The sequence below is a fragment of the Filicampus tigris genome, chromosome 2 (genome assembly GCF_054856515.1).
Source record: "Filicampus tigris isolate MCC_2025a chromosome 2, RoL_Ftig_1.0, whole genome shotgun sequence".
NCBI lineage: Eukaryota > Metazoa > Chordata > Actinopteri > Syngnathiformes > Syngnathidae > Filicampus > Filicampus tigris.
In genome coordinates, this window is record NC_141218.1 from 1,129,308 (window position 1) to 1,156,131 (window position 26,824).

Sequence of the window (26,824 nt, forward strand, 5' to 3'; positions counted from 1 at the left end):
CAGCAACTAACACAAAGAGAGAGAGCGAGGGCACGCCTAGAGCAAAACATGACAGAGCGCGCTCGCCTAAATGACACACGGGTTCAAGCTGACATGACAAAAGGTAATACCCCCCAAAAATATGCGCCTATAATGACACGCTTGTTTCCCCCCCAAAAGGTCCGAGGTCGATTCACCTTCAACAGCAAGGTGATGTATGCCTGCAACGCCGGCTACCGACTGCTGGGGCGTCCGGAACGAGTTTGCCAGGCCAACCGGCAGTGGTCGGACAACGAGCCGCCCGCCTGCGTGCTTGTGAGCTGCGAGCCCCCGCCCCAAATTGCGCACGGCCAATCCGAGGGCTCGGACTTCCAGGTGGGTCGCAAAGTGGAGTACGTCTGCGACGAGGGCTACGAGCTGGCGGGCGACGGCGTCTGGACCTGTCTCAAGAACGGCCGATGGGACAAGAGCAGGCCTCCGCGCTGCTCGCCCGTGCGCTGTCCCGAACCGCAGCTGGAGGAGACGCACCTGCTTCTGAACTCGCTGGACTGGCAAACGGGAACGGTGGAATTGTCCTGCGAGGACGGCTACATCCTCCGGGGGCCGCGGATCCTCCGCTGTTTGCCCTCGCGGCGGTGGAACGGCACTTTTCCGGCGTGCGAGCGGGTGCTGTGCGGGCCCCTGCCCGACGTGTCGTTCGGTGGCCCGACCTCATCCTCGCCGCCCTTTCCGTTCCGGTCGGCGGTCGCGTACCGATGCGTGGATGGCTTCGCTTTGAGGAAAGAAGACTCCGTGTCCTGCCTGTCCAGCGGCGAGTGGAGTCGGCCGTACCCGGAGTGCGTTCCCGTCGAATGTCCTCAGCCGGTGGAGGTTTCCGACGGAATTGTTGACGTTCAGGGTCTGATGTACCTCAGCAAGGCGCTGTACAGCTGCAAGACGGGATACCAGCTAGTCGGCAACGCCACCGTCCTGTGCGGGGAGAAGGGACTTTGGATCGGAGGCGTGCCTTCTTGCCGCCCCGTCGAATGCTCGCCGCCCAAACGGATCGCCAACGGGCAAGTGGCTTTCACCAAGCTTCAGTTTGGCCACAGCGTCGCCTACTCCTGCCGCCGCGGTTACCGCCTGCAAGGCCCCGAAGCCGTCGAGTGCCTGGCGAGTGGCCGGTGGAGTGCCGAACCGTCCGTTTGCGTGCAGATATCCTGCGCCCCTCCCCAGCCCATCGACAACGGCTTCGTGGAAGGCCGGGATCACGGCTTCGGCGTCACCATATTCTACAGCTGCTTCCCCGGCTTCCGGCTCATGGGTCAGGACCACCTCACGTGCCAGGAGTTCGGCTGGTCCAGTGCCGCTCCCGTCTGCGTGCCCTCCGACTGCGGCCTGCCCCCTCACATCGACTTTGGCGACTACGCCAGGGCCGGCGAGGTGGCCGGAGACTCCTCCCCGAGAGACCTGAGCTTCCTGCACGGCGCGACCGTGGAGTATCGCTGTCACAAAGGTTACGACCTCACCAGCCCCACCAGGCTGGCGTGTCAGGAGGACGGAAGCTGGAACGGGACGGCCCCCTCCTGCGTGCCGGCCGAGTGCGTGACGCCCCCCAGCCCCGAGCACGGCGCCGTCAACGTTACGGACTCGTCCCGGGGGAGCACGGTCACGTACAGCTGCCGGCCAGGGTACGAGCTGGTGGGCGAGCCGCTGAGGCGGTGCCTGTCGGGCCAACTGTGGACCAATGACGCGCCGGTGTGTCGCCCCGTCTCCTGCGGGGACCCGGGGCCGGTGGCCAATGGCGCGGCCCGCGGAGGGGCCTTTGTGTACCCCGAAGTCGTACGCTACCAGTGCGATCCCGGCTTCCTCCTCAAGGGCGCCGACAGTCTCGGCTGTCGGGCCGACGGCGAGTGGGACGGAGAGAAACCTCGCTGTGAGTCGGTGTCGTGCGGCCCCCCCGACCTCCCCGCTGACATCGCTTTCACGGGCAAAGACTGGCTCTACAACCACGAGATTCAACTCGGATGTGCCAAGCCAGGCTTCCTGCTTCAAGGCACGTCAGTGAGCGTTTGTCAGGCTGATGGCACCTGGAGTCACCAGTCTCTGGCCTGCGTCGCCGCCCACTGCGAGGAGCCCTCCCCAGTAGCCCACGGGCGAATACTGGGCTCGGACTTTGGCCCCGACGGCGAGCTCAGGTACGAATGCGACCAAGGATACGTCATAAGCGGCGAGCCCACGCGGCGTTGCGGGGCCGACGGGCTGTGGGACCGACCGGCGCCGCGCTGCCGCGTTATCAGCTGCGATCCGCCCGAGGACATCAGCCACGGCTTTGTGAACGGCTCCGGTTTCAACCGCGGCGACGTGGTGGAGTACGTCTGCTTTGAAGGCTACGCCGTCGTGGGCGACCCCGTCCTGCGGTGCTCCGCCCAAGGACTCTGGATAGGCGCCGTGCCCCAGTGTCGAGCCTGCGTCTGCGCCCCCCCCGTTTTGAAATTCGGGGTGGTTCTGGGCCGCCAGCGCGCCTGCGGCGACCGCGTCCACTTCCGGTGCGACGACGGCTACAGGCTGCTGGGCCCGGCTCTCGCCGTGTGCGAGAAGGGAGGCGTGTGGAGCCCCGGCGTGCCCGTGTGCGGCCGCGGCAGGTGCGCCGTGGCCCCGCCGACAGTTCCAAACGCTGTGCTGCAGGGCGCCAGCGCCGCCTTCCCGGACGCCGTTGTGTACAGGTGCCGGCCCGGCTACCGGCCCAGGGGCTTGCCGCACCTCTCCTGCGGGAGGGATGGCAGATGGGGTGAGCCCAGGATCAGCTGTGAGCCCGTCCGCTGCGGGAACCCTCCTGCCGTTGCCCATTCGCGAGTGGAAGAAGGACAAGGAGAAGGAGAAGCCTTTAGCTTCCCAAATCACGTCACATACAGGTAAACCGCTGACAAGGATTACTTGGACAGTGAGCCCCTGCTTATCGCGGGGCTTACATTCCAGACCCACCAATTTAAAAAAAATATATAAAACAAAACATTTTTAATGCGTAGTTGTACTCTTCCCACATGCTTTGAACACATTTATTCACACACGCTTTTTGTGTATCGCTTGGCACTGGTTGTCACTCTCTCACTTGCGTGCCCGCTTCAAGCTGTTTGTCACTCCCAAATGAAATTTTACGGTCAAACGGACACTGAAAGCGGAAGTCAACCCAAGCATATTTTTTTCAAGAGTATGTTCTTCAAGCCCACTGGTCGAAACGAGGCAATATTGATGAATATGAAATAAGAGTTAAGTTTTAGCCATCTCAGGGGGCGGCCATTTTGTCACTTGACATCACAACTGCTCAGGTAACGACCAAACGCGGCTGACCTGTTGTCTGAAGCTGAGCCGTGATTGGTCGTTACCTGAGCATGTCATTTTCAGTGGACGGGAGTGACAAAATGGCCGCCCCCTGAGATGGTTTCAACTTAACTCTTATTTCATATTCATCAATATTGCCTTGTTTCGACTAGTGGGCTTGAACAACATATTCTTGAAAAAAATCTGCTTGGGTTTCGACCCACGACGACGACCCCAAATTTTTCTTGACAATAACACATTTTATGCTCCTCGCCAGCAAGATGCTACCAAAGCCCTACTTTTACACCAGACAGGGCTTTGGCTGTCATAAATAGATAACGGAGCGTCGGGTCTACTCGAGAAACACGTTAGACCGTTGAACCGGGAACTTTTCTTTTTACTATGTGGTAGCAGGTGGGTCTGGAAGGTGTGCTGAGCGATGCACAGTGTGGGGGTTCTCTGTATTCGTGTCCGAATGGCATGTTTTCACTCCGTCCTTCCAGGTGTGATGAAGGGTACGAGCTGGCGTCGCAGACCGCGACTCTGTCCTGCCTCAGTGACGGCACTTGGTCCGAGCAGAGCGTCCGTTGCCGCCCGGTCCCCTGTGCCCTCCCTGCTAACCTCTCCGACCCCCGCCTGCTGATCGCGGCAAAGGAGCTCACTCCTGTCGGGAGCGCGGTCGCCCTCTCCTGCCCCCCCGGGTTCGACCTGCAAGGCTCGGCGCTCGCCGAGTGTCAGGTATGCCGTTTGAATGCGCGCCAAGGCGGGACGTTGCCCAAATGAGAGAGCAAAGCTCTTCTGTTTTTTTCTGTTGCGCAATAAGCTGGGCGGAAGCTGGGCTCCGAGCATGGCGTCGGTTTCCTGCGAGCCGGTGGTGTGTGAGGAGCCCCCTCCTCTTGTGAACGGCGTCCGTGAGGGGGACGGCTACAACTATGGCGACTTGCTCATGTACTCATGCCTGCCTGGCTTTGAGATCAAGGTTCGTGCCCACCAAGAAACTCGATTAGGGATTAGTTTGAGCTGCTCAACGTCTTCTGCGATGTGATTCGAAAACAGTAGCTACGTTTACAACCCGATTCGAATATTTGTTCGATGAAATGCCACTGCCAAATGTCGGGCCTCTTCACTCGGAAGCATTGCTATTGGCTGCACTGCTCGCGGACGTTCCATCTTCTGTCCAATCCGATTGTAGCCTCTGCGGTTGTCATGTAAGTCGTATCCGCCCGGGGCCTTCGGCATCGCGAGTGCTGTCCCCTATTAGCAGCGGGACTGTTTCTTTGACTAATAACGGCGCCGGCGGTTTTCCGATTGCACACACCGATGCTGCACAATACGAATACTTTCATAATCGGCACCTCTCAGGTGAGGAAGATGTATGTGATTAGATTTTTTTTTTGGGGTCCGTTTTTGCTATGTTATTAGATAAATATTGATTGCACGCATTGCAGTTGCGTGCCGCGATACTGCGTTTTTGCTTCGTATTGACGTTGCTGTAATTGCATACAACAAGTGCAATCCTGGTGAATATTTGCCCACTTCTCTTTTCTACATTCTTCATCCGCTGTAATACTTGAGCAGTTTCACTCTTGCTCACCACGCTGATGTAATGGCCAAGAGTCCAGTTACTGAAAGTCACGTGATTTCTCTGCAACCCTCACGACTCTGCTGAGCACACAGAGAGAAATGATAAGGTACTTCCTTGAAAGGAACGGGAGGTTATTATGCTGTATTAGCAGCACCACTGAGGACAAACAGATTTGGCAACATGAACTGTATAAAAGGCAGGAATGAAGTAGTACAGTTAAGTCCACGCTAGCACACCGGAAAACGTGTTTTTATTACAACTCGCCGGAGGAGGGAGTAAGTCCTGTATGTGCAAGTCCCAAGTCCTAAGCTTCAAATTTCATGTCTAAAGTTACTGCGGGGGAAGAAATCAGGCAATTCCCTCCTAGTGACATTGTAAAATTGTACTAGTCAGCGCTTCATCAGTGGTACTAGTAGCCCGCAGATGTCAACAGTTTTGCCTCACTAGTAACATAACTAGGTTTACTAATGCGCCGAATCGTCTCAAGACGTACGTACTAGTAGACGGAGCCCAAGATGAATATGGAATCGGTGCGTTTTTTTGTATGGCTTTGGTTGTCTTTTCCACAGGGGGACTCGGTCCAGACTTGCCAGGCGGACAGAACTTGGAGTGGCACTCAACCAGCCTGTCTTGGTAAGTCTGTCGAGACGGGCGAGAGAGTGGTGTCGCCCGACGCTTTGCTCATGCGGGCGCGCCTGGTCTCCCTAGCGCAGTCCTGCGGGCCTCCGCCGACAGTCGAGAACGCAACGGCGCAGGCGTCGGGAGAAACGTACTCGCACAATGCCAGCTTCGCGTGCCGCGCCGGCCTGCGGCTGGTTGGCCCCGCTACGGTTGTTTGTCTGGCCGACGGCACGTGGAGCCTGCCCGTACCTTCCTGTGAAGGTAACCGGCAAACAGAAACGTGCTTCGGATGGATCACTGATTCGCGACCACTTGCCCGTCGCCACGCGTATCCAATTTCGCTTCAGTCGCTGATCCTCAGCGTGCGGTGGTATGCGGGCTCCCCTAGCGCGATGCGGAGGAATGGCTTTTTGGAAAAATTGTGCAACAAAATGTGCGCTTGTGTCGCTTGAACCCGGAGGCACCACTGTTTATCGCTCTTATTTATTACGTTACAAGCTTGCTCATTGAATTGAAGGCCTCATATCAGTTACCGGCGTAAATCCTGTGTGGCGCAACCCGATTTTGCTAATATGGTAGACGAGCGGAGGCGGGCGGATCGGCGAGAGGAAGGGCTGCGCCGCTGCGGGTGTGCTCGCCCTTGATTTCAATCGTGGCCATTTATAGTGGCTCCTGTCATTCTCGGTCTGCTAAATTGCCCGAAGCCGATCCGAAAATCAGGATCGGCTGGCATTGGCGCCTCGCAGGCCCCGTGTAAAAGTAGAGCCCAAAGTCCACTGTACTCAAATCAAGCTCGGATACAGACGGATCAAAACCAACTTAAGAACATTAAGCAAGTATTTGTTCTCTTGTTTCCCACCGCTAGCCCTGGCTCAATAAAGGTTGGGAAACACGGGTATAATGAAAATGAGGATGATCCGATTGTGTCATTTCAGCGAGTCAGGGCTGCGAGAGCCCCGAGCGGATGTTGCACGGCAAGGTTCAGGAACACAACCTGATCACTGGACGCGCCGTGCAGTTCGACTGCGACAAAGGCTACAGCCTGGTGGGAGATGCCCTGGTCATGTGCATGGGGGGCAACGAGTGGAGCTCCACCTTCCCCACTTGCCAGCGTGAGAAAGCAGGCGGCCAACGCCGGCCTCTTGGACAAATTCCAAATGTTCATGAACCGGTTTGTTCCCCCCTACAGCCAAAACGTGCCCCACTCCGCCGGGCTGGAAGGACGGCAGGACGGAGGCCCGCAAGTTTTACGTGGGTCAGTCAGTGCGGGTGAGCTGCCCTAAAGGCCAGCAGGTGAGAGGGGGCGGGAGCATCACTTGCAGGCCGGACCAGACCTGGAGCCCCATCAGCTCCCACTGTGAAAGTACGTACGCCACTTCCGCCTCATGGATTTTCACCGATGCTGCCATTGGATTTACATATCCACTTAATCGACCGATCGCAACTGCAATTGATAACTAGTTGACGAGCAAAATAATTGTTTGTATACATGTGTATATGTATGTATGTATGTGTGTGTGTGTGTGTATGTATATGTAAGAAACAAACAAACTGTAAGGCACTAACATTACACAGTTTGAACATTTGATTCAGTGTTTCTTCACATCTAACGAGAGGGAGTCCGGTACAAACCCAATTTGTGGCGTTCAAATATGCTTGGACATTAAAAGAACGTGCGTTATTCATTTGGATTGTGCTGTTGAACTAGCAGCCCAAGCACATTAACCTAGCAAATACAGTGAACCCTCGCATACTCGCAGTTTGGCCATGGCCACAAAACTTTTACTTTGGCTTCTTGGTGCCAAAGACGTGTACGTCTTTCAAAAGAGGCACCTTTTCTACAATGCTGTCGTCTCTTTTTGCGATATCTCAAAAATGTGATTTTGGAAACTATTGATTTTTGTTACCACTGCCCAAAGGAAACTGGTCTCCGTTGTTGAAGGGCTTCAACAAATGCTACATGCTCTCTTATCTCTGGATTGTGGATTTTCACCTGCGCTTTGATGCCAACCAATTGAGTCCGCATCAAACACTGTCACTGCGTCTGATTATGCGCTTCCATAGCAACCATTGTCACACAAGCCTTTGATCTAACTCGAGTGCGGTCGGCTTGCTTGCGCATGCGGCGTGTCCGTCCATCCTTTTGAAATCCCGTTTGGGCTCCGTTTGGGAGATTCACTCCCAGATATGATGCATGACGTGGAAAACCAATCATACTCAAAATTGCTTCCGCAAAAATCATTTTGAATAAACTATTACAGAATGTGGGATCATTTTTTAAAAAGTGCCTATCTACAGATGGTATGGTGACGAGTATTTTTTTCTTTTCGAAACCATTTGTCCGCTGTCGTGAGTAACTGGTGGGTCGTTCCGTCTGGGCTGTTGTACAGGGGTCTCCTGTGGCCCCCCTCTCCACGTGGCCCACGGGGTGGTGCGGGGGGCGGTCTTCCAGTTCGGGGACGTGGCCGCGTACTCGTGTTTTGCCGGCTACGCCATGGAGGGCGTCGGAAGGAGCCGGTGCTTGGAGAACGGCAGCTGGACGCCGCCTCCCACGTGCAGAGGTAGACGGCTCCACACTCGGGGGGGGCTGGGACGCCCACTCCCGCTCCGTTTCATGGCCACGTGACGCCCGTCTCACTTTGCTCCTCCTCCCCTTCCAACATGGCAGCTGTTTCCGTTCTTTGTAATTGTCTTTGACCTGCATGTACAGTGAACCCCCGTTAATCACGAGGGATATGTTCCAGACCCCCCGCCCCCACAATAGGTGAAAATCCAAAATAGAGAGAAAGGACATTTTTTGGTGTGTGCTTCAAGCTGTTTATTTGGCACCCGTACTCGAAAACTGGCAAATTAAAGGCAGTTCAACACTGTATATTTAAGCACCAAAAGGTTCAATCAAGCCAATGTCATTTCATCAAACAAAAGCCTGTTAGCTCAATGCTAACATATAATGTGAATCCCCATAGAACGTGTCATGGAAATTAGCATTGCTGTTACGGGAATCATAAAACGTCATCATGGAGCCGCAACGAAAATCATCTTGATTGAATTTTTTTTTTCCCCTCAATATTGCGATCACGATTCAACATGAGATTCATTTTTTAAGGTCCTTTTTTAACAAACACAGATAATAATTTTAATTGATTGTATATTACATTAAATGATGTCAGATTTATTCTTGCGTTGTGCTACACTGAAGGTGTGCGACTCTACATTCGGACTGGATGCTGTAAAAAAACAAAAAAAGCACCTTATAGCAAGGACAATGGTCTATAAGTTGCGATATAGCGAGGGTTCACTGTACTGGAATGTAAGAGAAGGCGTCATTCGGCAAGTGAGCCTGACATTCCAGTTTCTTTCAACAGACCTTTGAAATTTGAATTTCGCAAGGATGAATCATTTGCTGAAGGCTGTGAAACTAACAAACAGGAAAAGAACATTCCCGACATGTTTTTGTGGCAGAATGTATGAAAGCAAGTTCACGTATGCGTTCTTAACCGGACGTTGTGTGTGTGTGTGTGTGTGTGTGTGTGTGTGTGTGTGTGTGTGTGTCAGCTGTGTGTTGGCTGCCCTGCCAGAACGGAGGCGTGTGTCAACGGCCCAACACCTGCGCCTGCCCGGAAGGATGGATGGGCCGACTCTGCGAGGAGCGTGAGTTGCTGAGTCATTCGTAACAAAGCCCATTTGGCAAAAGTACTCACGCAACTAAGAATGACTTGAAAATAAATAAATCATCACCAAGTGTATAAAATGAGGCTTCAGATGCTTTGGCCGTGTCTGTACACTGAAACCCGCCCCCACTTATCTGTTAAATGTGTGCAATGTGCAATGCAATGTGTCAAAGCAAAACTAACATTTAGGTCACGTTGTCGTCCCTCTTTGAACAGCCATCTGCATCCTGCCGTGCTTGAACGGAGGGCGCTGCGTGGCCCCCTACCAGTGCGACTGCCCCAGCGGGTGGACGGGCACCCGCTGCCACAGCGGTGAGTGGTCCGTCGTCCGCGGGAGCTCGGTGACAGCCGCGCCTTTGGATTGACTTTGTGCGCCCTGACAGCGGTGTGCTCGTCACCTTGTCTGAACGGAGGCAGATGCATCAGGCCAAACAGGTGTCACTGTAGCACAGGCTGGACGGGACACGACTGCTCCAGGTGACGCTTTTGAACACGCACACTGCTCCCAAAAAGTTAGTGACGAAACCAGGAACTGAATATTTGACTCAAAAGCCAAAGGTCGAGTAGTGTAGTAGGTAGTGTGTACTTTTCATTTTGTCGCAGTCAGATCCTAAAATGTTTCCCCTTTGTCGTCAAAGGAAAAGGAGGGCAGGATACTATCACTTCTAAACGTTCCGCCCGGCGCCCCGTTTGGAGTGGACGTCCTCACAAAGCATCTCCAGCGAAGCAAGAAACAATTTGTAAAATAAAGCTGTATTTTTTCATATAAAGAAACAACAGTATTGACCATATGCTGCTATATACTTGTAAAAATGATGGATGTGTTTGTAAACTAACGTTTTGTTTTGGGGTTTGTTTGTTTTTCATTAAAGCAGAAATGGCTGTTCATGACATGTGTTTGACACACTGGCTGGGTGTTATGCATTTATGATGACAACAAGCATGAAGGGTTCTACGACAGTTTATTAAATCCACCACACACAGCGAGTAATTGCTAAGCAACTGTTTCAGTGAGCCGACTTGCTTGTCAGTTCTATGAGCTTTTCCTGTAGCGTGTCTTTATTGGCCCCAGAGAACTCGCCGACCTGTAAACATTGTTGCAAAAAGAACAATTATGGCAAATCAACATAAACACAACAGCTCTTGACAAGATGACACCAAAATGTGGCGCTCACCTTCTTTCCATTCCGGTAAAAGTGGAACGTGGGCATGCACCTGATGTCGCATTTAGTGCTCACTTCCTGGAATGCACGCAAAGTGTGGAAGTCAATCAAGGTGCAACTGTCACTATATTCTTTTTTTTTTTTTTTTTTCCCCCGCCCAAAACAAAATGTTGTGACCACACTTGGACGTCGACGGCACTGATTAACCTGAGTAAGGCCTCGTTGAATTTGCTGGGCCAGAAAAAAAAGACACTGTAATTTTGACGGATTTTTATTTTATTTTGGGGCTGCTTTTGCAAAATAAAGTATTTAACTAACATCAGCTCCGGTCATTAGTATAAAATATCCATTAATTAAAATGTTTAACCCTTGGAAAACAACTCAAGCATATTGCAAAAAAGTTCACATTGGAGCGTGATAAATGTGATGACTTTACATGATAAGGTATTAAATTGCGTTGTAGCCAGCAGAGGAAGCCTCCACTTCCTAAATTGAAACAATTCTCCATGGTCAGAAGGCATCTCCGCCTTCTTAAAATCTAATTGTCATATGCTCTGTAGAAGTGCCGTAAGTCCTTAAACGCCTTTCAGGAAATAATCATAATAATTAGGGGTGGGAACGATCATCGTTTTTTCGATGCATCGTTCGTTTTATTAAAACGATTCTGCATTGATTCAGAGTTATTAATAATCGATGTTTAAAGCATAACATTTTTAAAAAAACAAAACAGTTGCGCAAGCGATTACGTGCGTTTGTACGTCAGACATCATGCCCACGCAGGCTTACGTGACAAGATGGCGGGACAAACAAAACCTCAGACGAGCGGCGCAATCCTCGTTAAAAGCATCGGTTTGGAGACATTTCGTTTCTTTATTAAGTGTGAGACGTTGACAAAAATATTTCGGGAACCCAACAAAGATGACACGTCACCACCCAGAGATGAGTGCCGCGACCCGTCGGAGAGATGATAACAGCCCACATACTCTGTCAGGTGCTCTCGCAACTCTCCCACCAAACACCGAAAGACTAAGAAAAATGACCAAATCCGTTGTAGAGTACATTGCATCAGATTTGCGCCCGAATCGGTTGTGGAACGAAGGGGCTTTCGCAGCCCCGTTGCACAGTGACGCTGTATATAAAATTCCCGCAGAGCATGTAGTGCTCTGCAAGATTAACAGTTTAAAGTCCGTTATTTATTGTTACAAAATATGCTGCTTTAAAATTCGAATAATAAAGCTGTTGTGTTTGTTTCTCAGGGCTTAATGTTAGTGTTACTTACACCACTCACAGTAAGCTGTGGAACGAGCTCGAACTTTTATTGCTCTTAACAGAGGAAATACACAGCACTGTAAAAGAGAAAGGCGCGTGGTGCTGTAGCGATATGGCTGGTAGAAGCGCCATATCGCTACAGCACCACGCGCCTTTTTCTTTCTTCAGTCTCGTCCTCTTTTGTTTTTGTCCGCCCAGGGACATTCTTGCTCTCTGGTTCACTTCGCCAAAAGTCATCTTTCACACAATGTTCAACACTGCCCTTTGCTGTAATGCACAATATCACGTCCAACATAAACTACATGTGAAATAAAGGTCACCAATTGAAATATCATCCATCCATGATCTAAACCGCTTTATCCTCACGAGCCAATCGCAGGGCAAATTGCAATATCATTGAAAAGAAAATATACTACACCAGGTGCTACATTAGGTTAAATAAAAGCAGCGTTCATTGCTAAGTTACACAGTAATGTCAATCAGACGATGCATATTGCACTTAAAGTATTCAAATACAGGTTACGCTAAATCAGAATTTTTTGGTTATCGGAGAAGTTACAGACATTTGTGACAACAAATGCTGCCATTGGCACTTTTTGAAATTTGCGTTGACACACGTAAACTTGTTACTTTAATAAAAGTCAAAGAGTGAACTATAAATCCTTACTCTTCCTTGAGTTATGCAATTGTTTTTTGTTTTTTTAAAAAAGGTACCAGTGTTTTAGATTAACTATAAAATGTAAGCCATCGTAGAGATGTATCGGAATCGTATCGAATCGTGGGCCTTTGAATCGGAATGAATCGTGACGTACCCATAGATTCCCACCCCTAATAATAATAGTGCCCAACCGATTAAATCGGTCGTTTATGATCCGTCAAACATCAGCCAAAATCATGAGCCAAATGGATGATGTTTGCCGGCGATTGGTTTTACCTTCATGTTCTCCAAGCACTTGTGCACAACTAACATTTGTAGCACTGAAGATTTTTCACATTTTCATGTCCACTCCAGCTTCGAAGCAACAGTTAGCATACCTCACATTTATCCACATCGACTTTGAGGAAAATCACATCTGCGTAAGCCGGTTGTTTTGAGAAATCCTGCAAGAGAATCAACGCATGAGCTGTTGTTTTTGCATCTTTACGCACAACATCAAACAGAGGAGAAGTGCAACTTGATCAAGAATGTGGCAGCCGCCATCATCAACTCACTTCAAAATGTGGGCCAATCATTTTACACGGTCCACACCAAACAGCTGTGAAGTCCACCACAATGAGCTTGTCTCCATTGTTTTCCAGGCAACTATCAAACTGTTCCTGGAATCCACAAATGAGATATAGTTTGGGGTGAGGCAGAGTGCAACGTTATGTGGTGGACACTGGCAGGCGTGAGGGCAGGTAAGGGGGACGAGGAAGAGAAGTCAAGCAGCAGCAGTTGGGGGGGGGAGCAGATGCGCTCTCGGTTACGCGTGTGAGTGCCGCACAAAGCTGCTGAAATGGGATGCAACGAAGCCCTGCAGTAGAAGAAGCAAGAACCCGACACGCGTCTTGAGTTTTACCGCTGTCGGTCACTGGCCCAAGAGGGGTGTTATGTTTACCGGTTGAACAAGTCAGGAGAACACTATCGAGGCGCACTCCTAACACTAAATAACATCATTAATGAGATATGAATACATTGGTATTTTTCCATATGAACATTTTTTTTCCCATTAGATTATAAAGATATTGTCAGAGCTGGGCAGTCCGTCCCTGGGCCGAACCGGTCGGACCCTCCGGCCCGACAAATTTTTAAAAATGACTGGACTAAGCATGGCCGGAAGTGGATTTTAGTCCGTCTCACTAATCGGCCCTCACGCGTTTGACGTGGTCATCTCAGCCTACTCAGCGAAAGGCTTCATTGTAGGCTTCTTTCTAGTCCCGCGTCGGCGCGAGCGACAACTGCCGCATTGATTCACGTGACCGACGCATTGTGCTGTTGGCGACAGGTCTGCAACACATGCCACACACACACATCAGGAATTGTTACTGCTCAGATCCGTCCATTATGTCACATGTTGCCATGTCATACAGTTTCCCACACGGAGGAGAGAAATGCAGCTCGTTGCTGCTGCAAACAAACTAGTTTGGCAGCGTCACATGAATAAAAAGAAGCTACTCACCCACGTTCCCCCTTAGCCGCCACGTTCCCCCTTAGCCGCCACCTTCCAGATCGTTTTCGCAATAAAATTAAATGCATAGTCTAGTCATCTCAATCACTTTATGGTTGTAGCAGGCACGATATCCATTATTGTCGCTGTCTTTTTGAAGTGACGCCCCCCTACTTGGATCGGGGCGGGGATTGATCATTTTTATGAATAAGGGCCGGGGGTCGCGGCCGGAAAGGTACCCAGGTCAAGGCTGGAGGGTCGCGGCCGGACCGGCAATAAATATTGTGTAGCCTTCATATCATTTCAATATCTCCAGGCCGAACAACTTGTCTTCTCCTTTGGAAATCAAAATATGGTCATCCAAGTATAGTTGCGGGATAAACGTTTTAATACAGCACAAATAATGACACTTAATATGCTTTCAAACTCATTGAACAACATTAGCCTTCAAAAAATAGTTGACAGACTTTGCCAAGGAACTAATTCATTTTGGATATTCCATTTCTCCCGCCGACCACGAATGCAGCATGAGTCAGCATGAGTCAGCATGAGGTGATGACCAGGTTCAATCTCCATTTTGAGGTCATTTGACATCGTTTCGATGACGGGAACAGAGTTTCGAATACAACCAAATCGAGCCGAGACAAGCACTCGAACGAGTCAAACTGGAAGATAACCACATACGGTTAGTTTAAAAAAAAAAAAAAAACATAAGAATGACTTGTTTTATATTACATGTTTAGCAGCATTATTGTAGTTGACTGATCCAAGTTTTTTAGGGGCAAATTTAAGTGCCGCCTCGACATTTTCTTTACATTAAATCTTAATTTTGACGGGTTCAAAATACAACAAACTAACTTTTATTGTCGTCGTTAACTTTATTGGATTAGAATCGCCGTGTGTTCGGAAATGTTGGTTGTTGATGCCGCTTGTGTGTGCCGTGACGTTAGCATTAGCATTAGCATTAGATTTAGCTTCGATGCCCGGGCTCGGCCACACTGTGCTTGAGACACGCCAATAGCTAACACGGTAGCTCCCTTAACTTTCTGGAGTTGCTTTTATTGTTTTCATGTATGTTATTCGTGACATACTTTGACCCTTTATGTATTTCTAATCATCACTTTCTGTACTTAGGTTAATTCGAGGTCCGGAACTATTAGACCCGTTATGTGACAGCAAGGCTCCACACATTAGAATTATTCCAAAGGGTGGGGACAATCGTTTAGACATGCCAAATGACGCTATATTGTGCAAGTAAACGCAAAAGAAAGGGTTCCAAATACACTGAATAAAGCTAACTTACCAAGCTGTCAATGCAGAGGACACCCATGGCGGTTGTTCGTGGGGAAAATACAAGTTGCAAATCCGCTCGACGGCGAAGTGGAAAAAGAGTAAATGACAGAGTTTCTGCGCAGGCACAGCGGTTCCTTTGCAACACGCTCCTCCCTGCGTCAAGCTTCACACAGCCACTAAAGGAAGTCGTGCTACTTTCCAAAAATAAAAGTCAAGTAGGCGTAAGGTAAGTAATAGTTAATTGCAGCCCTTTGTCATTGCAATATACGTGCAGTATTTTACTATCTTTTAATGAAAGGTGTACAGCCAGCTCATACTGGTTGTCTTTTTTTAAAGTGGGTCAAGGCAACATTTCAATTCATTCCCCTCGTGGAGTTGAGCCCCTGTGACTCATACTTGAAAACCTTGATTGAGATATTAGCCCCCCCACCCCCACCCCCCCCCAAAAAAATAGGTTTTTTTCAAGCGTGCATCCTTTGAAAAATGTGTCCAGAACCCCCAAATCATTGTATATATATATATATATATATACACAGTGTGCATATATATATATATATGTGTGTGTATATACGTATATGTATAAATATGTATACGTGTGTGTATTTATATGTACGTATAAGGATCAACAAATGTCATGTACCTCATGTTTTTATCTTTGCATGTCATGTCAACATAATACACTCAACAGTAAAATCTTCTATCACATTATTGTTATTAATCATTTGAGTTTTGTTCATGTCCAACTTGTGTAGTATTTAAACTTTTTACTTAAAATTACATTTGATTTCCCAGTACATGAAAGGGCGGCTTTACACACATCAGTGTTGCCCGGGCAACCACCCAACCAAGTGGTTCACTTAACCATATTAAAGGAACAGCATCTTTGGTAACCGTGGATACGAGGTTCTCATCGCCATCCTTTGAGATTCAAAATCAGGCTAAAATGACAGCCCACTTTAGCAGGAGGCCTTTAATCATGACGGTTGTAATCGGCTGTATTTTATTTTATGTTACCTTTATTTATCCAAGTAAGGACATTTAGAAAAGACAAGTCAGAGTAAAACAAATGGAGGGGAGCAAATACATATTGTGTTTGCGCCAAACCTACCTTTCGGATATATGCCCAAAAAGTTAATGGGTCTCATCAGACCATAATACAGTTTCGCACGTCTTTAGGCGATTTCAAGTTTGTTGTTGGAATTCCTGCAGCTGCTTCAATGTTGACTTCTTGGCAGCCTCCCTGACCAGTTATCCATTTTGGAGAGATGTCCACTTGTAAATTGTAATGTCACTGTTGTGACGTTGTTTCTCCACTTCTTTCACTGTTTTACATTGGGTATTTAATACCTTGGAAAAAAATCTGGCTGTGCCATTCTTCTGACTAATACCCTTGGACAACGAGATCCTCACAATGGTGGAACAAGTTTTGAAATTATTTATCTTGGTCTCTTTCTTTTTTATATGACAAAAAAAAACCTGGCATCTGGACACCAATTTGAGTACTGTGTAGTCAACTTTTTATTTCCACTGTAGGCGGGCCAAGCTTGTGACATCATATCCCAAAAGACTTCAGGCTATCACTGCTGCCAATTGCATCAACACAGTATTTGTGCAAAGGCTGTCAAAATGTACTCGATTGATTCGTTTTTACATTTTCAATAAATTTGAAAAAATATCCCCCAAATCTTTTTAGTCATTATTGCATGTTGTGCAGTTTCAAAAGTGTCAATCACTCCGACTAATAATACTGGAGTTCACATCAGACTGCCACAATAGCCTTGCCAGTGTTTTCTCCTCGCAGCATTCCCATAAAAGCCGCCGGCATGTTTTCAAAGCCTTTGGTGACGTGCTCGCGGCTCTGCAGTTTACCCTGGGAGGCGAAAACGAAAACCAGTCATTATTTACGGGGGAGGAAGAACGGCAGGAAATGGAATGGCGACGTGTTTTTCAGCGACAAACCTCTTTCAACCAGCCCATGAGCCTCTTGAGGGACTCCGGGTGCTTTGGCTCCCATCTGCTTTGCATGAAGCCCTCCATCTTGAGCTGCTTGACGATCATGGTCATTTGAGGGTACGGGCCTGTCACAATGACAAACACAAAGCTCAAAATGGCCCCCAGGCCACATAAAGCCAGTTTCATTCTTTAATCCGGTCCACAAAGCATTGACATTAGCCAGAGTCGCATCATATTTGTTCATTAATTAAGCCGTTTTTTCGTCAAATACGTTCGTTTAAAATGTATCTATTCATCTATCTCATAAAATTGAGAATAGATGATTATTGATTATAAATGATGAATATATAAGTGATGATAACGATAAACATATTAGTTTAACAAATAAAAAAGACATCACAGCATTTCTAGATAATTGTCATTGAGTTAAATATGAATAACACTTAAACGTGGGATTTTATAATACTGTACGTGACATAGTAATTTTCATTTTATTCCAACAGCAATGTAGTCTTATCATATTTTTGGGATTAATTTTGTAATTTCCTAACCTTAAATTCCTTGGTTAAATTGTACTTCAAAATTTTTTTTTACATGTACTTATCTCATGAAATAATTGGTAGATTGAGTCATTGTAACTAATACATTTAAACAATACACTGGGCATCAGTTGTTCAGTTGATATTGTGGAAAACGCTTATCGGAGGCTTATCCCTGTTTTGGGGGGTTTAAAAAAAATGTTCTTTATTTTTAATGCATTTATAATGAGTGTCAATTCCACTCCGTTTTTGTTATTCAAGGGCTTGGCCCAGTCCCTGTCCCCCATGAATGGCAAAAAAAAAATGAATCTGCATTAATTAATTGTTCCCCCGTTACAAATGCATTGAAAACAGAAAAAAAAACTTTCCAATTTGTTGTAAAATCTTGAAAAATGAAAGCGGGGGTTGTCTCCCCCCTAAAAACAAACCACCAAAATGAAAATGTGAAGGTGAATCCACAGGTGCAATTACATGATAAATAATAATAATACATTTTAAAATGTTGATTTTAGTCAAAATAACAATTTTACATGCACTTTTAACTTTTTATCCACAGTACTTTTGTCTGGTAATATTTGTTGCATTCATTTAGCCATTCCCCCTCCAATTGTAGAATTCATTTATTTGAAATATTTTTTATTTTTTTTCATTTCATTAAATAAATATATCCATCCATTATCGATACCGCTTCTCCTCACAAGGGTCGCGGGGCGTGCTGGAGACAATCCCAGCTGCCTTCGGGCAGTAGGCGGGGGACACCCTGAACTGGTTGCCAGCCAATCGCAGGGCACACAGAGACAAACATCCGCACTCACAATCACACCTAGGGGCAATTTAGAGTGATCAATTAACCTGCCATGCATGTTTTTGGAATGTGGGAGGAAATCGGAGTACCCGGAGAAAACCCACACAGGCACGGGGAGAACACGCAAACTCCACACGGGGAGGCCGGAGCCGGGATCGAACCCAAGACCTCTGAACTGTGAGGCGGCCGTGCTAACCAGTTGCCCACCGTGCCGCCTAAATGAATCAAAATATACTACGTTATTCACATTGTTAACTTTACCTCATCTATATATGACCTGGTTCAAATGTAAAATTTTAAAACGAGTTTGCCTGCCTCTGCCTTACAGTTTATCAGAAGCACAATGTCGCCCCCTAATGACAGAAAAAAAAACTGCAAAGGCGTGACAAGTTGCCACATGCGAAATATTGAGTTGCTCCCTCCAATTAAAACCACAAGCAGGGAAGTAGGTACCTGTCTGAGCCTCAGTGTCATTGTATGTGGCTATACTTCCACACACGGCTATCCTTCCAAAATCTTTCATCTGGGATATGGCAACGCTTGAGAAAGGGCCTCCCACCTGAAGAGAAATGCAAATAAGTCCAGGAAGCATTTCGACAAATATCACCGGGATCCGCTCACATTTTCAAAAAAGCAGTCGTATCCGTCGGAAGCGGCCTTCCTCAGCGCCTGGTCCAGGGAGGCCACCGTTTTGTAGTTGAAGGCCTCGTCGAAGCCCAGCTCTTTGAGGAAGGCCACCTTGGCGTCGGACCCCGCCGAACCCACAACTCTGCAGCCTTTCATTTTGGCCAGCTGTCCCGCCACTGAACCCACCGCCCCCGCCGCCGCGTTCACCAGCAGGGTCTCGCCCGATTTCAGCTTCAGGACTTCCTCGATTCCGTACAGAGCCGTCAGCCTGGTTGACATGGAGGACGTTGCAATAGGTACGAATCCGGCCGGGTCATGGCACCGATTGAAAAGTCAATTCGCAGCAACTCATTGCTTTAGTTCCAAAGAGCCCTGATCTAACAGCAACTCTGTCTTTGCGGGCATGTTACAATCAGATTTTGACTTCTTTGTGCTATATGTTAGAATGCAATCATTATTGATTTTTATTTTTGGACATTTGCAATTGTCGTAAGATGTTTGAGAACAAGGAGACAGTGATAACATGAGTCATTCCTTACCCAGGCATGCCGACGGCGCCCAGAGCCAAGGACAGCGAAACATCCCGAGGCCAGTCGGGCATGACGGGGACGAGGTCGGACCCGTCCGACACGGTGTGTGTTCTCCATCCGCCGCGGCTGACCACATGGGCCCCCGAGGGAAACGCCGCGTTTTTGCTCTGGACCACCCTACAGAACAACAAAGCCAGCAGAACTTTGAAGTTCTATGGAAAAATCAAGTGAGTGAGTCATCCAAAACATTCCAATTCCATCCCAGTGAAGTCAGCGTGTTTGTTTGTCTGCGTCTGCTGAAAAGCACATGTGCAAGATGTGCTCTCCTCCAAAATTGTTCTGCCCCTTACTTGGCCACTTGAGTTCCGATCATCACGTCTCCTTCTTTCATGCGAACGCGGCTAAACGGCCTGAGGAGACAAGAAGCCACGTTAAAATAATACCTTTGCCCATGCTGACTTTCAACTCAAACAATTATAAAGCCATTTAAAATAGGGTGCAGCGAGTTTGAAAAGTAATCAGATTGTGATTCCCACCCCTCAATATTGACATTGCAATTTAATATGGGATTATTTTGGAGAGGTCCTTTTCAAATGTATTTTAAACAAACACAATAAACAATATCAGATTTAGATATGTCAAAATTACTAGAATGAGCTGAGTTCTTTTCACCCACCTCATGTAAGGGTCAACACTCAGAAACACCGCCTCCAAAAGCACCTCTGGAACAAAGAACAGCAACATTAAAAACAGGTCAAGACGGCAATTCGACATGTGAACGTCAAAAAAACAAAACAAAAAAAACGGTCGTACGTCCATCTTTAGGCTCATCCAGCTCCTCCGCTTTGAGCTGGAAGTCGCTTTCCTTGGGGAAGCCATCGAAATGTTTGGCCAGGATCCACGTCTTAGCTCGAACCATGCTTCAAGGTTTGGGTCAGCCCCTGGACGATGACAGCATGGACCCGCTACGTAACATCTTAAGTTGAATGTCGTGACAAAAGCAGGATAGGAACCACGCATTTTTGATCCGCATTGAAACATTAAAATGTAGGATTCAATTTGCTGTTTGATTGATCAGAAGTAACAGAGCTGAACCGATACTGATTTTTTTTTAGGCTGATGTCAAGTACAGTATTTGGCAGAATAAAATTCCGATAACCGGTTAATCAGCCGATTTAATGAAATAAAAAAATCTAATGAATAAAATAACTTCCCTTTGCTCCCTTAGTATTTGAAAAATGTTACCGTCGAAAGAAAAATCCGTTAACATCGGCCGACTGTTTATAGATTATTATTTAATTTTTGGAAATAATCAGTTAATGATAGTTAAATTACAAATGATAACAATTTTGAATAAGCACGCATTTAATCATCTATAAACTGGTTTACCTACAATACAAAAATATTTGCAAAATTAAAAATTTATATATTTCACAAAATACTAACTAGTACTAGGTGAATATGATTAAATAAATTGTAATTGCAATAATAAAATAAACATTAAGTTTTAATAAACTACTCATGTAAAATAATGATTTTTAATAATTGATTTTCGTTAATACAATTAACTGTCATTATAATTACATTAGTTAGAAGTACAATTTAAAAATAAGCATGAATTATTTTATCATCAAAATAAACTGTTTACATAAAATAGAAAAATAGTCAAATAAAAGGTTTTGTGCTTTTCATTGTATTAATCTATACTATTAGTCCCGCTATGGGGACATTTGCAATTAATTACAAACATGTCATTAATTATAATACTGAAAAATTAACAATGATTGTTTTATTATAAAAGCAATTTTACATACACTTTTGGCCCGTCTGTCCGCTTTAAACTACTGTACCCCGTGGCCCAAGAGAACAAAGGTCTGCACACCCCTGGGTTAAACTCATGATCTGTACCAGATGGCGTATTCGACCACATTTTCTACGATCTGAATTGCGCTGTTGTTGAATTAGTTTCACGTGGATTAAAAAAACAACAACCACGTGAGACGTTTAACGGGCGCGTTTCAAGCAGTAGAAAATGCGATTTAGCAGGTTCCTCACAAAATTGCGCCAAAAAGTCATAAAGGAGGATAACCTTTAAGCTTTGCTCCCCCCACCCCCCACCCCGGTATTTTTGTTTTATCCTTACCAGTTATTGTCGGCTGTTGTGCGAGGGCGGTAGGAGCTGTGTCTTGTTGCGAGTTGCGATTTGGATTTTGAGGCAGTCGAAGGGAGACCGACATGGGCGGAAAACAAAATGTTTAGGTCGCACGCGATTGGTTGACATGAAAGCGTGAAAGCATGCGTGCGTCATCCTGTCGACAACGTCCCCTGTCGATGACGTATGATCTTAGGCGCGCGGTTCAAGTGGCTACTTGCTAACCTGCGGGAGTCTGTGACCGAAATTGTGAGTAGTGTTTCATCGGTTTGACTTGAATTCAAAGCGTGTCACGGGCAAAACGGCGTGCCTTCGACTTTACCGTCAGGAGTAATGTTAGTTTTTTCCTCCAGTTTCATCACTTGTTTGTTTTTACTGAAGTTTCATCCGTGAATGCACCTCACTTTTGTCTTTTGAAATGGCTTGCGCAGTGGTTCTCAACCGTTGCCAGTTGTCACTCTGTCGTCAAGCACAATGAAGGAAAACGTATTCATAAACATAATCACCCATCTTAGACGTGCCTCATTAAGAAACTGAGGATGAGCATGACAGCTGCATGCGCATAACTTTAATGAAATTAAATTTAGTCAAGACAAACACGTAGATGGCGATAGCTGAGGATAGTTTCAACAGAAATCAACTTGTTTGTTAGTTGAGAAGCAATTGTGAACGGTGCATGTGTTTACATTTATGGAACAATCAAATAAGATGCTTTTATCTTCAGCTAGATAATAGGAACTGATGTACAGCACTTTGGTCAACTCTGTTGTTTTTAAATGTACTTTATAAATGCATTGGATTGGAAGAAAAATAGCAGTTAACAAGGCTTGTAACATCCATGTTCTTAGGAACCTTCCATTCAGCTGTTCAACAACAATATAAGCGCCATGTTAAACGGTGGGCAGTTTGTGGCGGCCATGGCTCGACTGGGCTATTCCGACGCATCCTCTCTGGATGCCTCGGAGTTCGACTGGATTTTCAACAGTTCCCCGGAAAACCTTCATTTCTTGCGTTTTGTCTGCCGGAGCCTGACCCGCAGCAATGTTTTGACCGCAGAGGAAGTGCGGGCTTATCAGGAGCTCCAGAAGTCCAGCAAGCCTATCCTGGACGAAGCAGCCTTGGACAAGGTCCTTAAAACCATCGGACCATCCGAAGACAGCGGTACGGTAGAGGAGGATGTGACCTTGGAAGATTTGGAAGCAGAGCTCCAGGCACTGATTAAGGAGAAAGCGCTGAAGCGGCAGCGCTGCAAGAGGTTGCAGGCCATGGCTGCTTCTCGCACGGACGTCGACCTCCGACTTGTCGGCGAACTGGAGAGCGCTGCGTCCCAGCTAGCCGAGGCTAACGCTTTTCTCGGCGCCGAGAACGCCAATACTAACGCTGAGCTCCAAAGATTCTCAGACGAGGTGGGCGAGCTGGCATCACACCTCTCTGTTCAGCCAGAAGCTGCGCACGCGTCCGCCAGCGGAAGGCACGAGCCACTTCTTTCTCAGCTTTCTCTGAATCTGTATCTGTGCCAAGAGGAGCTTAACACCAAAACGCTCTCCACTTTCACTCGGAAGCACTTCTTCACGGACCTTGTTGAGACCTCTTGCTCAGAACCCTTCCAGGTGTTGGACCTCAGCTCTCGTGATGGTAAAGCGGCAGAGGAGGATAAGAAAAAGAGTCAGGTGGACCAATTGGCCAGACTTCGGCTTGCGCACATCACGGCTCAGCACCAGCTGTTGCGAGCCTCTGCAGAGGAGAAAAGTGTCAAGGCCGGCCTCGACTGGCTTTCTGAGAAGTCCTCAAACGTCAAGGTAAACGCAGAACACCACGTCGAATATGTTTTGTACAATTCAGTGCATCGGCATCAGCCCCATTGTTGACCTTTTTTCCCTACCAGAGCATTGCCGATTCAGCCTCGCTCCACGTGCGCCAGGAGGCGTCTAAGAAGGAATTGCAAGCCGTGGAGGCGGAGATTGAAGCTCTGCTCCATGGAACGGTGCCCCTCGACATTTGGGAGTCCACCCGGCTGCTCTATGTGCCGGCGGTGAAGAGAGTCCTGGCCCTGCAACTGGCCCGGCAGGACTATCTCACATCCAAACTGAATGAGGTTTGTCAACAAAATGGCATCTTGTGCTTGCAATATGGATTCTTCAAAAGTACGACATAAAATACTAAACGTTGGTATGGAGGATACTGGAGATGTATGTTGCCGTTTTGCCGCCTATTAATAAAAGAATCACTACTTTTCTACTAGCCCTTTTCTAATGCTTTTTGACTCAGTGATAGATACTGTCATTTTTTAAAACCCATATATCGCAACCGTCTCTTTATGTTTAGGTAGTGTACCTTGTGCCACTGACAATATGAAAAAGAAAGCGAAACAATGAAATCAGTGTCAAATTTTCCTACCAGGTTCGTGATCATCTCCTCCGCCAGAAGGCCTCCTTCAATATCCTCCACTTGGCTCAGCAGATTGAGTTCAGGAAGTGGGGAGTGTGCCTGAACCACCTAACCAACGTCAACATTAGGCTTGTCAAGGAACGCGAAGTCTCCTGCCTCAGATTTGAGGCTCTGGCACATCCCGAGCTGGCATTAAACATGAGGCCCAACCCGATCATCACCAGCAAGGACACCACATTCCGCAGGTGACATGATTGCAGGAGGCGCCCGCCCCCACCCCCATCCCCATTCACGGTGGGGATGCAACTAACATCTCATTCAAGTAGTATCACTCGAACAATACCATTCTTGACACCATTGTTCAAATGTTCAAGTTGGCTGTGAGCCATGGCTTTTGAGTCATCTTGTTGGCAGTCAGCTAATTCAAGCTTTCCATGTTGCAGAGTTTCCACTGTGACATTCGACTATGAGCAGCATTATGAACATATTGCACTGTGTGGTTCACAGCTCTATATTTGTTCATGAAAAGTTTTTAATTGAAGGTTATAATATGGTTTATAATTGTCTACAGCTGCCACAAGATGGCAGCAAAGAACCACTTTTGTCTAAACGAAACTTCTCAACAATATATTATCATAATATTAATATATAATAATATTATTATATAACTTGATGCTCAGATTTCACAATATAGTGGCAAAGCACTCTTGTTGATTAAATAATACTCCTCAGCTAACTTCAACTTAGTTCCTTGATACCAAGATGCCTTTAGCTGCCACCAAAGTAAAGTATTCTTTTGCTTTGTCCCGTGAGTGTTCACTGTAACTTCTTTAGGCCGGGATTTTGGTACCTAGCTCGGATCCACAGTCGTTTGCTTGCACAACACGTTTACAGCAATGCTTCTGTAATTTATCAACCTCGCCTTTAGGTGGCGCAACAACACTGTTTTCTCATTTGTCCAACCACGCTTTCCCCCCCCAGACTCCTGCAGATCCTCGACCACGTCGATTCCTCCCATGGGAGAGGAGAGCCTTTTCAGACATACGAGGCACTGGAGCAGGCTGCTTGCGGCCTGGCTGACCACTTCCAGGCGTCCCGTGCGGCGCTGGCAGCGGCCAGCCGGGACCAGTACTTCACGATGGCTCAACTTCAAGGCCAATGCGAGGCCCTTCACGGGGCTGTGTCGGCAGAGTTCCAGCAGCTGGCCTTAAGGCCACAGGTATGTCCTGCAGCCATTGCTGACCAGGAGCTGCTGTGTCCCAATGCACAGGTGGGTTGCTTTCCTTTCACGTCACACACTTTTTCCTCCTCGCCCCCAAACAGCAATTTCATTTCGGAAGAAATCCCTCATGTGAGTTTGATTTAGAAATGATTGTTGGTGTGGGAACCTGGTAGCACTATGCGTTTCCTCTTTCGAGCCACTATCACTGTCCCAAAAGTATGTCCAGTCGAAACACAAGTGTGTATGAGGGGTACACTCATCCCAATTTTTAACATCTTAATTTCATCATGTGAAAGGTATCTAGACCGCTGTAGACCACACACAAAGGGAACTATAATCATAAACACTGTACTGAACTATGAATATCAAATGACGATTGTCTTAAAACGTAAAAAAAAACGTTTTCCAAGCTGATTGGGGGGCAGATAATTGTTAACACACCCCACAGTTGCTCACGATAATCTTTAATCAATCCACGATCAGGCTTGCGCTGACTTTTATCACTTTAGACCAGAGGCGGAGCTATGAGTGGGCCTGTGCACACCCAGGCCAATCCAGATTTAGAGACTGCCCACCCAGTGAGATTCATGAAAAAAATATACCTTCCATTTTTTGTAAATTATTACGAAATTGTTTTTGAATTTGTGTTTCGTTGTGTTTTTTTATTGTATTGAAAATTAAGAATGGCATTATTGTGGTTGTCTAAGGAAGATCTGAACTTCATATAATTCAGTTTGTCATTTTATTTGAATATACGATATGTCGGGACAGGAGGATTGTGCTCAGTGAGGGAAATATTCAGGCCCACCCTGATTTTTTTTCAGGCCCACCCCTTAGCCACATTATGGCTCCGCCCCTGCTTTAGACCTGATTATCAGAATGTGTGTACTCCATTTAATTTTCAAGCAGATGGCAGGAAAAATCACTCCTAACACCGACACCATACCGCAGGGTAATCACTTGGGATAATTTTCCAGAGATATCTGACAATAGGACCATTGCTAACTTTGTAATCAAGGGAGGCAAAATCAGGCCTGAGTGTGTGTATGTAGCTTTGGGTTTATTGCTTTAAAGCTGACGCATGAACTCTTATTTCCCATCTTGTGTCCGCAGGAGTTGATGGAAAATCTCAAAGAAGCCGAATCGTTGCTGCAGCGTTTACAAAAAGCCATCCAAGAACTCACAGGCAAAGTCAAGACGAAGCGCTCCCAGTTGGAACGCAATTCCCTCCTCAAACGCGAGAGGGAGCTCTACGTCTTCTTCCACTTGGATGTCGGTCTCGTGCAGAAAGTGGTCGAGGACCTGGAGCGCAAAATGAAGCTGAAGAGAGGACAGCCATAGTGTTATCAAATGGAATGTACACGTGGCCTCCATAAACGTTGATCTCAACATTCTGCTTTCGTGTTGAAAGAAGTTCTGCTCACATGACACTTAAACATGAGTGTAATTGTTCCTGTTTTTGAAAGGTCCTCATGTAACTAAAGCACCTGCTCTGTGTTTCACATTGATGGATTTGTAATAAAGCACCTTGCATTTCATTGGTAAGCTGAAATCTTGTTTTATTATACAGTATATCGCAT

General features: G+C 47.0%; 5 protein-coding genes across 14 annotated transcripts in view; 3 read left to right on the forward strand and 2 right to left on the reverse strand.

Annotated features, from left to right (window-relative positions):
* The window catches only part of svep1 (sushi, von Willebrand factor type A, EGF and pentraxin domain containing 1), an 82,593-nt gene extending 72,546 nt beyond the window's left edge, over nucleotides 1-10,047 (forward strand). For 5 of the 7 annotated variants that reach the window (XM_086023797.1, XM_086023798.1, XM_086023801.1 and 2 more), the window contains 12 exons: nucleotides 160-2,873; nucleotides 3,783-4,017; nucleotides 4,103-4,258; nucleotides 5,434-5,497; nucleotides 5,573-5,746; nucleotides 6,421-6,597; nucleotides 6,675-6,848; nucleotides 7,876-8,046; nucleotides 9,041-9,136; nucleotides 9,373-9,468; nucleotides 9,540-9,633; nucleotides 9,795-10,047. In XM_086023797.1, the coding sequence (XP_085879923.1) occupies nucleotides 160-2,873; nucleotides 3,783-4,017; nucleotides 4,103-4,258; nucleotides 5,434-5,497; nucleotides 5,573-5,746; nucleotides 6,421-6,597; nucleotides 6,675-6,848; nucleotides 7,876-8,046; nucleotides 9,041-9,136; nucleotides 9,373-9,468; nucleotides 9,540-9,633; nucleotides 9,795-9,825 (4,182 nt within the window). In that variant the 3' untranslated portion in view covers nucleotides 9,826-10,047. The remainder of the gene's footprint in view (nucleotides 1-159; nucleotides 2,874-3,782; nucleotides 4,018-4,102; nucleotides 4,259-5,433; nucleotides 5,498-5,572; nucleotides 5,747-6,420; nucleotides 6,598-6,674; nucleotides 6,849-7,875; nucleotides 8,047-9,040; nucleotides 9,137-9,372; nucleotides 9,469-9,539; nucleotides 9,634-9,794) is intronic. The other 2 variants (XM_086023802.1, XM_086023803.1) reach the window with 2 other exon arrangements.
* A 54-nt stretch (nucleotides 10,048-10,101) lies between these two features.
* Nucleotides 10,102-15,204, reverse strand: txnb (thioredoxin b). Its single transcript, XM_086023829.1, has 5 exons — nucleotides 15,039-15,204; nucleotides 12,801-12,905; nucleotides 12,624-12,689; nucleotides 10,332-10,397; nucleotides 10,102-10,241 (listed from the first exon to the last, which is right to left on the reverse strand). Exons 1-5 carry the CDS (start codon nucleotides 15,063-15,065, stop codon nucleotides 10,164-10,166), a joined length of 342 nt encoding a protein of 113 aa, XP_085879955.1. The 5' UTR covers nucleotides 15,066-15,204; the 3' UTR covers nucleotides 10,102-10,163.
* poln (polymerase (DNA directed) nu) overlaps nucleotides 14,357-26,824 on the forward strand; it is a 31,836-nt gene continuing 19,368 nt past the window's right edge. Inside the window, exon 1 of the mRNA XM_086023805.1 lies at nucleotides 14,357-14,420. The gene's annotated coding sequence lies outside the window, so the exon portion shown is untranslated. The remainder of the gene's footprint in view (nucleotides 14,421-26,824) is intronic.
* On the reverse strand, nucleotides 16,523-21,773 carry LOC147150747 (prostaglandin reductase 1-like). Of its 2 annotated transcripts, none has more exons than XM_086023824.1 (9): nucleotides 21,626-21,773; nucleotides 20,296-20,423; nucleotides 20,159-20,204; nucleotides 19,833-19,892; nucleotides 19,492-19,659; nucleotides 18,947-19,220; nucleotides 18,779-18,884; nucleotides 16,988-17,106; nucleotides 16,523-16,898 (listed from the first exon to the last, which is right to left on the reverse strand). In XM_086023824.1, the coding sequence occupies exons 2-9, from the start codon at nucleotides 20,399-20,401 to the stop codon at nucleotides 16,788-16,790; spliced, it is 990 nt and encodes a 329-aa protein (XP_085879950.1). In that variant the 5' UTR covers nucleotides 20,402-20,423; nucleotides 21,626-21,773; the 3' UTR covers nucleotides 16,523-16,787. The 2 variants fall into 2 exon arrangements, with proteins under 2 accessions (XP_085879950.1, XP_085879951.1); XM_086023825.1 differs by having other exon boundaries at nucleotides 20,296-20,447; nucleotides 21,626-21,751.
* haus3 (HAUS augmin-like complex, subunit 3) lies at nucleotides 21,751-26,796 on the forward strand. Of its 3 annotated transcripts, XM_086023808.1 has the most exons (7): nucleotides 21,751-21,883; nucleotides 22,483-23,433; nucleotides 23,520-23,729; nucleotides 24,035-24,267; nucleotides 25,004-25,241; nucleotides 25,346-25,373; nucleotides 26,358-26,487. In XM_086023808.1, coding segments are annotated over exons 1-7 (1,725 nt in total). In that variant the 5' UTR covers nucleotides 21,751-21,820; the 3' UTR covers nucleotides 26,360-26,487. The 3 variants fall into 3 exon arrangements, with proteins under 3 accessions (XP_085879934.1, XP_085879932.1, XP_085879933.1); XM_086023806.1 differs by lacking the exon at nucleotides 25,346-25,373 and having other exon boundaries at nucleotides 25,004-25,292; nucleotides 26,358-26,796; XM_086023807.1 differs by lacking the exon at nucleotides 25,346-25,373 and having other exon boundaries at nucleotides 26,358-26,796.